Source organism: Pelmatolapia mariae, linkage group LG7 (assembly GCF_036321145.2).
Source record: "Pelmatolapia mariae isolate MD_Pm_ZW linkage group LG7, Pm_UMD_F_2, whole genome shotgun sequence".
In the NCBI taxonomy this organism is placed as follows: Eukaryota; Metazoa; Chordata; class Actinopteri; order Cichliformes; family Cichlidae; genus Pelmatolapia; species Pelmatolapia mariae.
In genome coordinates, this window is record NC_086233.1 from 17,926,450 (window position 1) to 17,941,029 (window position 14,580).

At 39.7% G+C, this 14,580-nt stretch overlaps 1 protein-coding gene across 1 annotated transcript; it reads left to right on the plus strand.

Moving 5' to 3' along the window:
- Positions 1-1,428: 1,428 nt before the first annotated feature.
- On the plus strand, positions 1,429-13,538 carry aif1l (allograft inflammatory factor 1-like). The gene is made up of 6 exons (XM_063478197.1): positions 1,429-1,571; positions 1,766-1,827; positions 3,450-3,516; positions 7,841-7,882; positions 8,566-8,728; positions 11,984-13,538. The coding sequence occupies exons 1-6, from the start codon at positions 1,547-1,549 to the stop codon at positions 12,069-12,071; spliced, it is 447 nt and encodes a 148-aa protein (XP_063334267.1). The 5' UTR covers positions 1,429-1,546; the 3' UTR covers positions 12,072-13,538.
- The last annotated feature ends 1,042 nt before the right edge of the window (positions 13,539-14,580 follow it).

The window sequence follows — 14,580 nt, forward strand, 5'->3', positions numbered from 1 at the left end:
TCCACACTGATACTGTACATCATGTACTTTCATATATAACATAAATTGTGTTTCCTCAATATTGTATTATGTGTTAGATTTTAGCACATTTGGTGCCTGAATAACATGGTGTGTCAGATCTAACACAACACGTGTTGTTTTGAAAGAATTATTTTGGTTTTTGTTGTTTTTTTTACACGTGTTAAAATTCACACAAAATGTGTTACACGTGGAACAAAAACACAGCGTCGTTTTTAACACATCCTGCCTAAGAGTGTAAAGCCTCATCTGATGAAAGGACGGCGAGTCAGATTAAATCAGGGGAGTAAATTAACATTTTATTGGATGTGCTAAAATCCAATTTTGCGGAATAATATGTTAATACAATTTTTATTTACTATAAAGCGATTGTTTCAAAGATGTTTGTATAGATACCTGACCTCAAATGTATTTCTGCACATTTATTTCACCTTTTAATTCATCCCAGTCAGCTTGTTTGCTCAGATGTGGATATTTACCCTTCACTGCCCGTGTATTGTCTTGGTCACGGATTTATTGTGAGCAGATTGCTCAGAGGCCACGTGATGGCGAAGGCGTTCCAGTTTACTCAGCGCATCACTCACTGACGAGAGGAGCGTTTCTGCGTCGTGATACCGGAATGTGGATATTTCACCTTTCAAAATAAGAGCAGATTGTTAATAAAGCAGAAGAATGTGGCTGTCCCATGTAATGTGCGTAGTGTTTTAAATAGACTCGTAACATTGATGCAGATTGTGCCTATATGTCTCAGTGGGAAGCTTTTGCGTTTGGCATAATGATACAAAGTAAGGTATTTCACGACCTCACATTGGGCTTTGGAAAGCTGGAAGTCATTAATTAATATCTGTTTCATTATTTTATCAACCGATTAAGTAATCAAAATCCGAACATCAACATACCGCACGTTAGAACTCTGAAAGAACACAGAAGAGCTAATTCCTTGGGCCAGGGCTCTGCAGTCACACCTACAGGCCAGTGGTCACCCTTTCAGTGATGAAGATGTACACATCCTGGACAGGGAGGAATGCTGGTTTGTGCAGGGAGTCAAGCAGGCCATTTAGGTTAAAAGGTAAAGACCATCTCTGAATTGATGAGGGGGCATAAGGGTACCTCGTTTACCATCTTACAATGCTGCGATTGCAGTCATGGCAATTTGATCATAAAACTGACCTCACGGGTCGTTGTTGGTCACTGGTGCTAGTTTCGGCCATTATGCAAATGTGCTGTTTATAAAGTCAGCTGAGACTGAAGAAGTCACTCTCCAGTTCAGTGCGTGACGTTTCTCCCACTGAAAACACTACTTCCAGAAGAACAGAATCAACTTTCTGGGATTTCAACGTTTTGTTTTGAAAGGACTGATCGGAAGTTCCGTTGATAATAGTGTATGTTTTGACACCGGTGCAGTGAGTGGCCTATTGAGCCCATTCTCTAAATAGGAGTATCTCCCAGGCGGACAGTTGCGGCAGCCTTCTGGCTCGGAATTTTTTTTTTCATTTTCTGGATTTTTACATCACAGATAAATTCCGGGATGCCTTCAAGTAAAAATCTCCAAGGTAATAAATAAAATGGTTACGGACTGCCATGCCCCCTTTAGCGGGCATCTGCTTATGTCTGTGGCTAGCTACAGCTTAACGTTAGTCTTTACAATAGAGCATCTCAGGCCGACCGGCTACCGTCCAGGCTAAGCCCGTGTTAGTATTAACCAGCTATTTAATAAAAAATAACCTCACTTTCTTTTGTTTTGCAGGTGGAAAAGCCTTCGGGCTGTTAAAGGACCAGCAAAGGCAAAAATTGGAAGAAATAAACCAGGTACGCGTGTTCTCTTTATTTGCCACGAGCTTCTCTAACGGCACTTCACGGTAATTTGAATTTTAATGAGCTCGCGCACACTTGACTTGGCCTTGTCCTCGTTTTTGAGGATTCGGTGCATTCCCGGGTAACTGTCTCAGGAGTGCGGTGAATTAGAAATCAAAACGCCACTGTCTCGTGTTTTGAAGCTGGCCGTGACCATGCTGTTGATGATGCATTTTTATTGATTACCCCACGTCACCAACTGCAGGGTCTGGGGGGGCACTTGTTGAATGGTTGCATGCTGTCACACAGCTCTGTGCTAAGGGACCGTGAACGTCTCCCTCTGACCCGATTATATCAATGGGGGAGACTTTTAAAACGCGTTTTGTGGCGATCTTCTTGCCGCTCTGCTCTGTGTGCCGACGGGAAACAGGTGTTACAATGAGCTCTTTGTTTAACACGCATCGTCAGCCGTAGTAGTTCGCACAGATTGACGCAATATCTGTATAATCTCTGTTTTCCTACTCTGCTTTGGATGTCATCAGCTCACTGCGGCGGCAAAATGTACAATTATATGTATATAAAGAAAAAAAAAAGGCAGGACACTTGGAAAGGAGCCTGTGACAGTAATGTATGTGCACAGCAGTCCCAGTTGCCACTACGCACTGCTTGTATTTATTTGTTCATTAGAGAAATGACCCCTGGTTCCTAAGCGGCTCTGTCTAAAAATATCAGTTATTTGTGATTAAATCCAGGATTTTCTTTTATACAGTGACATCCATTTAATTCCACTGTATTATCATGAGTGCATCTTGTAGTTCCCGATCTCAAATCTCAGCTTCTGTGTTCTGTATTCTGGCACCACTCGTCTATTTTATTTTTTATTTTTTTTTAATCAAGGCTCCAATAATGAGGAACTAATAACATGTGCAAGACATGTAAACGTGACAAGTAAATTTTGGCACTATTCTTCTTGTTTTTCATGACCGAAAACAATATAAAACGACTATAATTTGCTCATAGATGTAAAGTGTAATCCATATATCTGTATTTCAGTTTAACCGTTCCTTATAGATTTTCACGACTCATAAAACTGGCACTTCCTTTGTTTACATAACGAAAATGACTTGCAGGACACTTCTGTGTGGGAGATTGCAGTGTGATTCAGCACAGCTGAGTCAGGCATCCCTGATAAAGGTCCAGTCGTGGTGTTTATCCTCTTTACACTTAATTGCAAGTTCGCTAGACACACAGAGATCAGCGCGAAGAACAACGACACGCTCTGTCATTCTGGCCCTCACTCTGTCCTGCAAGGATTGTGGATGACTCCCACACGCCATGTTGCATCATTATAATTTCATTACATTAGCTCCCTTCTGGCAGCTTTATACCCTTGCGAGGTGTTCCACTTAATGAACGCAGTGATAAGTAACGACAGTAAAGGGAGTCATTGGTCTACAGTTCAAAATTTGGACTGGACACAGTCAGATTTGGTGTGCTGAAAGTTCTCTGTTCATGTGTGGGGAATTCGCTGGAATCTAACAAGGAAGATGAAAAAGTAGTCCCAGTTTCATTAAACTTGTAAAACCTGTATTTTATGACCAGCTTCACTTTTGTTTTACCCCCTTCCTTTTTCTCAGGAGTACCTGGAAGACCAGAAATACAGTGATGAAGAAGACCTGGCTGAAAAGTTGGAAGGTTTCAAAAGTAAGAAAATCCAGCCCTTCCTTCAGCTGATGGCTATCTGCGGTGGTGTGGCTGGGGCTTTTCCTGGCTTTTGTCTTAGCCTAAATATTTGTTTATTTGGCAGGCGATATACACACACACACAATCCTTTAGTCTTCAGCATTTTGTTTTTCTCTGTGGGAAAGACAGATTGCTGTGATTTCTAAAACATTTGTAAGGCCAAGTCCTCAGTGGCCTGGTAGGAATGTGCCGGGGCGTGACTCTGCTTGTTGTTGCAATATTCAGAGCTTTCCTGGGTAAACTCCTAGCTCCTGGGAACAGGAGTAAAAACATTGATACTTGCTGAATACAGGAATAAGGGTTGCACAATTTAGAAAAGAACTCCTTCCCCATTCCACAGATATTACATTTACACTTAAGGCATGTAGATTTTTTTTCTTTTTACAGTCGGTGTGAGTTTTTTAATCGGTTTCACATCAGACCAAAAAAGCAGTTTATTGTAAAAAACAGCATAAGTATTGAAATGAAGAAGAAAAAATGCTCCAGTGTCCTACTTGCATTGCATGCTTGCTGGAGGAAATGGAGCAGTAATATATAAACAGAAATGGGACCAAGCACCAGGGTCCTGGGAGGTTTGCTGGGTTTTTTTCTTCCCCCCCTCCTGTCTTTTCCACATTGTCCCAGAGGCTTAAAGGTCACACTGTTTTTAACTACCAGTCAGATCGACTCATTGCAACCCAGCACATGGAACAAAAAAACAAGATAAAATGTAGTCATATTTTATTTTAACATTTACATAAAACCCACAGCAAGTTGGGGTTGTTTTTTTTTTAATTAATTTTGGATATTCAGATGACTCTAATGATGTTTTCATTGATTTGTTTGGTTTTTGGACACTTGCTACTACTTAAATGGCTGAATGTAGTTATTCCTATCAGTTAGTCACTAGATTAAATTAATCAGCCACAGGGTACTCAGGCTGCTGGCCTTATTAACATAAATGAATTATAAAAAACATGAAAATATAATGTGTGAAACATTAAATCACATTAACAAAGTTACTTTACAGAAATAACAGTTTTGGAGCTGACCAATGTGTGCTTTCCTATATTAATACGATTTCTTAAAATAGAGCTGTTTCAACTGGTGATTTCAGCACTCTAATTAGCAATAACACTAATAAGCCTCATGCTCTGAGCAATTGCCACTGTGAAATTTTTTTCAGTTTTAATGAAAAATTAAGTTTTACACCTAGATTTTGGATGGGGACAATTTTTAGACCAAATATTTCAAAAAGTGTTGATTCTATTAAGCTCACACTCTAAGTCTCAAGCATTGTACATACATACATTGTACTCATCGGTACAGATCTTTTCTCCTTCTAACAGCAGCAGTTATCCAACAAATGAGTATTTGGTCAAATGAGACTGTATCAACAAACCAGTCCACTAATAAACCTGGAGAACACAGCCCTAGCTACTTCAGCCCTAGGGATTCACCGATGCAACTCCTGCCATGTCCAATACATACCAGTATCGGTGTTGAATCATCAGTACACACATTCATACCTAAGCACCCTGTCTAACATTTGTGAACACACTGCTGTGGAGAAGTGTCCAGGGATACTCAGAGTTCAGTATCTTGAAGACTGGAGTAGCTAGGGAATCAGTCCATCAGTCAGACCATCTCTACCCCCTGAACCACTGCTGCCCATAATGAAGCCCAAAGAGGACACAACGCATCAACCTGTGTCTGAGTTTTTCAGTCTCATTAACTCACTTGATTACAGTTAAAAAGTTTAAATAAAACAAACTTCTGCAACCAGAAATTCTGTTAGCTTGCCTGGTAATTGCAGCCACTTGGCAAAGTAAACACAGATTAATCTGGGACTAAAATGAAAAGATGGTGCTGATAATCAACTACCGATTGAGCTACAGTATGTAGCCTGTATTTGCTCAGAAGTAGCCATTAGCAGTTCCCCTTTCTAAACTAATTCTGAATATATATATATATATATATATATATATATATATATATATATATATATATATATATATATATATATATATATATATATATATATATATAACTAGCACTGTACCTCTGCTTACAGTTCCACAGGTTGTTTTTGTTTCTCATCACTCTCAGACAAATCAAAAAGAAAACTGAAGTTATGTTTTTTTTGTTTTTTTTTTATTTTTTATTTTGACTAAACAGAAGCTAATTGACAGTGCCATCTGCCCTTAGGGTTAGGGTCTTTTAAAGTGATGGGAAATCTTTGTGTTTATCTGTTGGCCAAAGTGGCAGAGGAAGTCAGTGAGGTCACCGTCCATTGCAGCTATTTTATCAGCAAGTCACCCTCCTTTTTTTAAAAATGGAAAATCCCTTTGGATGAGGTGACTAAGTGGGTGGTAGACAAACAAACAGCTTTGTCTAAATCAAACTTGCACTTCAGACCTCCTTATGAATGTCAGAGAAAAGTAGAAAATAAAGTATATTTAAGGCTTTGTTGAGAATTTGATGCCATTTATTTTCTAGCATCACTTGCCAAAAGAATTTGGGTCAGGAGGAGCAACTGAAGACTTGAGTTTTGTGCAGTTGAGCCGTTTTCTGTGGCTGCAGATGATCAACAGGCTGCACTACGACAAGTGGCCCACTCAAAAACTGCTGTGCGTGTGCGCATGTGTGTGCGGAGGCCCACTCCTCAGACTTTACGAACAGGGTCGGCATTGTCCCGTCCCACTCCCCACGGGTTCACTCAGTTAACACAGTACCCTCTCTCTGTCCCTCCCAACACACACACACACACACACACACACACACACACACACACACACACACACACACACACACACACACAGAGCTCCCATTGTGGTACAGAAATAGCAAGTGTAATCTGACTAAAGTGGTCTTCCAGGGAAAAGGGAACAGAAAAATTTAGGCAGAAGCGGAAAAACGTTCGCTTCCGAAGAAGCAGTCAGTTCATTGACATGTTTGTGTTGTGCTTTTATAAGTGAATGGAAATCCAATGATTAATAATTACTATTTATTCTTAAGCCTGTCTGTGGTTAAAACCACTTAGATTAGACAATATACCAAAAGTAATCTTTAGGCCAATTCCATTTCATTCCATCCCAGTTTAGAAATGAAAGCTTGAACAAAGCAACAATCTTTTTCAATTCCATGTTTTAAAATGTGTGAATTGTTTTCTTTTGGTGTGATACAGCAAAGTGATTTTTTTTTTTCAATAGGAAAAAAAGAAGAAAAGAAATGTCTGATTTATCAGTGATGAAAGTCATGACTTGTTTTAGAAATTTTCATGCTCCTGTTAGAGCTGTGGCTGGAGGCGTTATGTTTTCAGGCTGTCCCTCCATCTGTTCCGTTCTCACAATTGTGATATCTCCTGAGGGATTTCAGATTTGACCCAATAGTTCACTTAGACTCGAGAAAAACCAATTAAATTTCAATTCAACATTTTATATTCAGAGAGGTCACAGGTCAGCTACCTCGTGATGTCACAATGTTGCCAAAACCGTCAACTCTTCAGATCATTATTCACCATCATAGCTGCAGAGATTGTGTCCCTAATTGACATTTAGAAGGATGCTAAATTGATGATACTAGATTTATTCCTCAAGTTTTCACTGCATCTATTATAAGAGTTTCCCTCCAAGTATTAATGGTAAATGTTGTTCTATGCTAATTAAAAAAAAAATTGTAACATTTGGTCTTAGCGCTCATACATCCAAGTTATTCTATCGCATAAATAACAAGTTGTTGTTTTTTTTTTTCTTTTGCTGAAACCACTAATTAATGAGGAGTTGTTAAGGGAGTGTTTTCAACAATGACAACGTGTTAGTGTCTCGAATGTTCAGTAATTACAACTTTTGTTTCTTTATAGTGAAATGAGTATAGAGTCTGTTTGTTCACAGCCCATGAACTGTCTGTATGCTGCTGTGCTTGGTGATTTAGGGCCCAAACATCTTTCTTTTCACTCTGTTTAAACTTGAAGTACTATTTTAACTTCCTGACCTTCTGACTCTTAATCTGGCTGCCACGGCTCCCTGCAGCTGCCAGATTGCTTGCTTCCTGCTCAGAGATGTGGGAAAACACAGACAAAAACCCACCTGTCGTTATCAGCTGTTTGTGTCTTTGCTAGGTCAGCTGTCAACACAGTGTAAGATGTTGAGATCACTGGGCAGAGTGTGCTAACTGTTTTGCTGACATGTAATATGCTCTCTGGAGGTTGGTGCTTGTTAGTGTTGTACTGTGAGGTGTGTATGTGTGTGGGGGATGGTGAATGAACTACCACTGTTGGTAATAATCTCCTGTGCTTGTTTTGCAGATAAATATGCTGAGTTTGACCTGAACGACCAAGGAGAGATTGGTGAGTAATAAAAAAAACAACCCAGATAACAACTGTCGCTCAAACCCATGTTGACATGAGGCAACAGTAATTAATACTGTGTGTGTGTTGTCTGCCCCCAGTGAGCGCAGGATTTAAACAGGCTCATGTTACTTTGCTGTGTGCTGCATGTGAAGTGAGACTGTTCTGTCCATTGTTGTGGAAGGTTTTGAACAGGTGTGGGGCCAACTGTAGTGTCAGGATCTGTTTGCGGTTCCTAAAACAAGCTCCTGTATGTCCTATAAAACTTCCCCAGTCAGCAAAATATCTCTGAATATTAGCCCCTATTCAGTTTCCTGGTCTCTGCACAATTAATATTGGATTTCCATAATTTTGCACAGATATCTTTGTGATTCAGAAGCACTTTTACCAAATCATTACAATGTATTTTAAACTCATTACAGCTGAAATAAATGGTATTTCTGTCAGAAGCAGACATTATAAAACTGTTAGACCGAACAGATCTGTGTGTGATAAATACTTGAAACTTTCTGTGTAAAATTAGTCAAAAATCTATTGTAGGTGTTGATGTAATTTAGCGTTTTTGAAAGTTTCTTTTTCTTCTTCATATTATTGTGGAAAAGAAAGACTTGTACATAAATAGGTAAGCGATTCACCTTTTCCTGCTAATCGTGGATCCATTTGTCAACTCCACCTTGTCTCAGATCTAATGGGTCTCAAGCGGATGATGGAGAAACTGGGAGTGCCCAAGACCCACTTGGAGTTGAAAAAAATGATCGTGGAGGTGACAGGCGGCAGTAGCAACACCATTAACTACAGGGACTTTGTCAAGATGATGCTTGGCAAGCGCTCAGCTGTGCTCAAATTGTAAGTAAACCCCCTTTTAGTGTGTGTGCATGTGTGTTTGGTTTTTGTTTGTTTTTTTAACAGTGATATTTTGTTTAATGTATGACTGTGTGCTGGTTCATTGCTTGTGTTCACATGTCTAATAGGGAGGATATGTATTGTGTGCTGTGTCAGCCAATTGCTTCCTTAAACAGCAGGGGGTTCAGGGATGACAAGGGATGATGTCACAGCCCACATGCTGCATTGGCTGCTAATCAGCATGATAACAAAACCCATCTCTGTAGCCTATCCATAGTCAGCTTATCCCTCTCTGTAGTGGGGATCCTAATCTTAGGGTACTGAGAATAGGCTGATTAACCACTTATGGTTGCATAGGCCTGACAAAGCCACCAAAATTTACCATACTGTGTCATTAAAATGTACCCTTTACAATAGAAATGGTGTCTATAGAATATGTAATTATAACTTTTTCATGCTCCCCAGTGGATAAAGTGGTGCACCTGTTTTTAAATGCGTTAATGTAGCCAGTGTAAGCCTTTTAAAGCAGCCTTGCACTAGGTCAACCTACAGGAGCTAGAGCCTGTAATGGCTGCTGCGTGTCAGCTATGCTGGACTAAGCTGGCTGGACCCTTTAGCAGACAAATCTTATAATCCTGAAAAACAGCAAGCAGAGAAAATGCATAGCATTTCCTCCTTGGCACTCAAATGTTGTTCAAAAGTGTATCCCATAATCCCACAGCTGCTATTTATAAAGATTTAAATCCCTTCCTGCTTCTCTTGTCTGCTTGCTGATATTCTAGTAAGACCGTTGTTGCATCCAGAAATAACGTTTATCATTATCAGTATTTGGCTACATTTTCTAATATATGTAATACATGCATATCATATTTCTTGTTCTACAGAAAAATGAAATAATTATCTGTATGGTTAACTACCTTTAGTTTGGTTCTTTGTAGTATGTGTGTTTGGTTTTGTTTGTTTTGTTTTTTTCCAACTTCAAATGGCAACCTACTGGACCTGCTGATAACAGCCAAGGTCTACAAGGCCTCTCATGTGTGGGTTTTTTTTTGTTGTTGTTGTTTTTTTGTCTCAAGAGGACATAAGAGGGAGAAGCTGAGGCCACAGAACAGCTTTAGAATGGTGTTTTTCAAAGCATTTGGCAGGACAATAATTGATTTTAGTTGTAATTAGTGGGCAATGAATGAGACCAAGCTCCGCAACTGGGCTCAATTAGTGTTAGTGCAGTGCACAAGTACAAAAGAAGACACAGTCATAATTTGTTAGACCAAGATTTTGATTGACAAATGAGCCGTGTGGTGATTTGTTAAAGGTCTTGCAGGAGGGCAGCGAAGGAGACATTGCTCTTTGAAGAGATAAGTGTAATGGAGTCTTTATCAGATAATAAAGTCACACTGATTAAACAACACACATAGATGCCATAACATTAAACAGAGTCTGTTCAATGTTATTGCAGCTGGTCTGGCTGCACAGGCATCCAAGTCCATGTGAGTCGCTCCCTTTGAAACTATTGACCATCTGCTATTAAGATGCCAGAATTCCCACCTCAACCCCTTTTAAAATATGCTTGCACTTTGGGGAAAAAATACAGATGTGTGCTCATCTCTGTAAAAAGCACAAATCCTTATGGTGACAGAACATGGTCACAATGGTCATGAAAACTCTTCAGTTCAATCTGTACGTTGATGAATATTAGTGGTGACGGGTAGAATAGCAGACAAAGGCCTAAGTGTGAAAAAAAAATGAGTGAGAGTAGTGGTCAGAGGAATGTGCCAGAGTTTGAGTTGCTGAGTGCCTGTTTCGTCACTGGGATCATTACTCCTTATGAGCTTACTGGAGATTTGCAGAGTTTTCCAAAAAAGGAAGTTAAAAGCAGGCATTTGCTCTGAATAGCTCTTGTCAGATCACTCACTCTGCTGTGTCCAGTCTAAACCACTGTTGCCCTCGGTCCTTTTGTGGTTTCCTTTCATTCCATTCCTTTCACTTATTGCTCAGCTGCTTCTTGCCTGGCTGCTACATCCTGTGTCTACTGTCAGTCTTTTTAATTTACATCTAAATTAATATTTTACAGTCTTTATGCCTCTCTCCGTGGTGCTGAAGGGAACATGCCAAGGCACTTTATTAGGGTTTTGCTAGTACTGTTTTGCCTTGAGAATTGTCCTAATTCTCCATTTCACAGATTCAGCAAGATGCAGAATAATTCCTCAGATTTAGCTCCATATTGACATGATAGTATCACGTAGTTGCGGCAGATTTGCCAGTTGCACATCTTTGGTGTGACTCTCTCATTTTACCACATTCCAATGCTCTATTGGATTGAGATCTGGTGATTTTGGTGGTCACACTGAACTTGCTGTCATGTTCAAAAACCCAGTTTGATATGATTTGAGCTTTGACATGACAGATTATCTTGTCTTCAGAAGATGTGTGGTCATAAAGGGATGGAGTTGGTCAGCAACAATACTGTGGTGTTTTAAAAGATGCTCAGGTGGTGCTAATTGGTCCAAAGGTTGTAATGGACACGTTTCCCACACCTTTGCATCACCACTAACCTAAACTGTTGATACAGGGTAGAGTTATGCTTTTACGGGCAAATGTTGCAGAAACCAACAGACCAGGCAGCATTTATCCAAACTTCTGTCCGGTTTTGGTGAGTCTGTGTCAATTGTTGCCTCAGTTTCCAGTTCTTAGCTGACAGGAGTGGTCTTCTAATGCTTTAGCACATCTGGTTCAAGGTTTGCCTTGTTGTGCATTCAGGGATGTTCTTCTGTATTATTCCTTGTTTGTTAAAGTGGTTATTGGTGTTGCTGTGGGCTTCCTATCAGCTTAAAGCAATCTGGCCATATTCCTCTTATATTAACAACAGATTTTCATCAACATTTATTGGATATTTTCTTTCAGACCATTCTTTGTAAATCCTACAGCTGGTTGTGTGGGAAAATCCCAGTAGATCAGCCTTTAAAAGTGAAATACCCAGACCAGCCCACCTGGGACCAACAACCTGTCATGTTCACACTCTCTTAAATCACCTTTGTTCCCATTCTGAGGCTGGGGTTGAACTTCAGATAGCCGTCTTGATCATATTTAGATGTGTAATTGCATTGAGTTGTAATTACGCATGGTGACAATGATGTAAATACTGCTCTGCTGGCCCTGTGATGGACCTATAGAGGGTGCAACTTCCCTGCTGGAATACGCTCAAATTAACATTAAATGGAGATATTGTGTTAACCGCCCATGACTCATCTCTCTCCACAGAGTTTTGGTTTTTGAAGACAAAGCCAATGGCTCTCCCTGCAAGCCGGCCGGACCCCCTCCAAAGCGGGACATCGCTAGCCTTCCTTAAGTGTCAGGCCTCCATGCTGCTAAAGGAGCAGAGGGACCATCAATAGCTATGTGGAATAATGTGGAGTGTCGTGTTCATGTGGGACCAGTGATCAAGAACGTCATTTTGTGAATATATGATGTGTGTGAGGTTTCTGTTTGAAAGACTGAGCCCAAAACTCACTAAAATTGTTTGACTGTGAATATTTTTATTCCTCTTTTTTCCCTCCTTTAATTAAAATGTAGCAGTGATAATGGTAACTTATAATCAGCTTGATAAATTACATTTTGTAGTGTGTTTCATGGTTGCATTTTAAGGGAAGACTCAATTCTTTTTTTCTTTTTTTTTTTCGACACATTGATTTTAATGATTTAGAGCAGTATGCTTTTGGAAAAGCACAAGGAAAATGAACAGTTTATTCCAACACATTTTTGCACTCTTCTTAGCACTCTTTCATGCATTCCTGCCAGGCTTATCTTGGTCAACATCTTCGCTTCAGATCAGATGCCAGAGATTTCAAGCCCTGCCCACTTCCTCTGGGTCTAAAGCCCCTTTTGACTCAAAGTACTGATCTGGAATGAGTAACCAAGTTATCATTCCCACTTCATGATATCAAAAAAAAAAAATTCACTGGTGTACACGTGTGTACTTGCTGTACTTTGTGAGTCACAATGTTAGTAAAAGGATAAGGCATGTTGTTGACTTTCAGTGTCCTTATGTGGCTTGAAAAGCAGTAAATATGACTCTATTTAGAACCGCTAGTTTAAGTTTGACATACAGGCACGTAAGCGAAACAGATGTACATATTATACTACACATAGTACAATCATATTATTTCCAAGTGCCTCAAAATGCAGATACTGTAGAGCTTACACAGTTTGGAGGAGGGAGTGCACACTAGTGTTCAGTTCAAGCAGTCCTTTTAGCGTATGAATTCAACAAAACCGTGAGATGCTATCATTTAGTGTTTGGTGAGAGTTTTAATGATGTTTGTTGAAGTGTCTGATGTAGTTTTTGTTACTGGTTTCCACAATATTCTGAGTGAGTGAGGTTCACATGGTGGATTTATTTTTTCTGTTCTTTTTTTTTTTTTTTTTTTTTCTAACCATTATTTTGTATGCCACTGAAAAAATGTAACCTGATATTGGGTTATTTGTCTTTGTCGAGTTGTCTTCCTCATATTGTTCCATAAGCCAGCCATTTATCTCTAACATGGTTTCTTCTCCTACATGTTAAGTAATTTATGACTGTGTTTGTCTCCCCAGTATAAATGTTCTTTTAACAAACAGTATTTACTGTGAAATTGGTACTTTGACACATAACATGTTTTAACACCATTATGATACTTTGTCTTTCATCTGGTGGTTGTTTTACATATTTAGTGTTGTTAAGATACACATTGTTTTGCCGACACCAAAGCAATTAAAAGTCTTCTTACACTGGGCACAAGTGTTGAGTTTTTCACTGTGGCAAAACTTGTCTTAAACTGGTAAGATTTTAGGGTTAGCAAGTTTCAGATGGTTAGTTTTGTAAGTATTTGAACAGTGATATAGTTTTTGTAACTTGGCCTTTGTACAGGAGCACAGTGGATTTTTAAATCAAACATTGAAGTGATTTAAGTGCTGACTTCTAGCTTTAATAAAAATGGTTCAAAAGTATTGCATTAACCACTTTTACATCTGAATCATAGCACATCATTTGTCAAAAAGTGGGGGCAATGTTATGCATGTATGGCTGCCAGTGTAACTAGAGTTTACTGATGATGTGAATGCTGATAAAACCAGCAAGATGAAACCTGAAGTGTATCGGGCTATAACATTTGCTCAGATTCAGCCAAATGTTGCGAAGCAGATCAGAAAGCAACGCTTGTTTCTCATCACAAAGAAATGAGATATTCAGGGGTCAAGTCAGCCCAACATAGGCTTGCTTTTCATTTACTGAAATAAAACGGAAGGCAGAGAGACCCCCAAAGGAACAGAAACTGAAGGTGTAACATATCAAGAGAGGAAACCATCATTTAAGTATGTCAGTGGTTTCAAGGCTATAAGCAATAATTGACTGCAAAAGTGAGTCAGGCAGAGGCCCTGGTGGTACTTTCTCCAGCTAACAAGGTTTGGCTTTTGGGACATGTCTTCTGAATCTGAGCTAGTGGATGGGGTTGAGAGACACCGGCTAGTCGCCTCACCTCAATGCATGGCTTGGACTCTCATGGAGAGAGGCTGGACTCCAATCTGGAGTTGCCCTCAGTGAGAGGCGGCGGGCAGGGGAAGGTGTCCTTGTATCCTTTATGCTTGCTGCCTGTAAGTTGAAGCCTGGCTGTGCGCTGGGAAGGCGTAGCAGAGGCCCCCATCCCCATAACTCCCACCTCAACAGCATTCAGAGGGAGGATGGGGACATTATTATAATATTAAACATTATTTTAGATTGTCCAACTACTTTTGAGTCTCTGGAAATTGAATGCTATGTAGAAACATGGCTGTAATTCCTAAACAGCTTTGTGAAACTGCTTGAATTACAGATGAAAGTCTGC

What these genes read in the sequence shown, in the direction of transcription:
- aif1l (XM_063478197.1), top strand. Translation starts at nt 1,547, where the DNA reads ATGCCTTCAAGTAAAAATCTCCAAG. An exon ending in AATTGGAAGAAATAAACCAG is followed by an intron (nt 1,828 to 3,449) that starts GTACGCGTGTTC and finishes CCTTTTTCTCAG; the next exon opens with GAGTACCTGGAAGACCAGAA. An exon ending in AAAGTTGGAAGGTTTCAAAA is followed by an intron (nt 3,517 to 7,840) that starts GTAAGAAAATCC and finishes CTTGTTTTGCAG; the next exon opens with ATAAATATGCTGAGTTTGAC.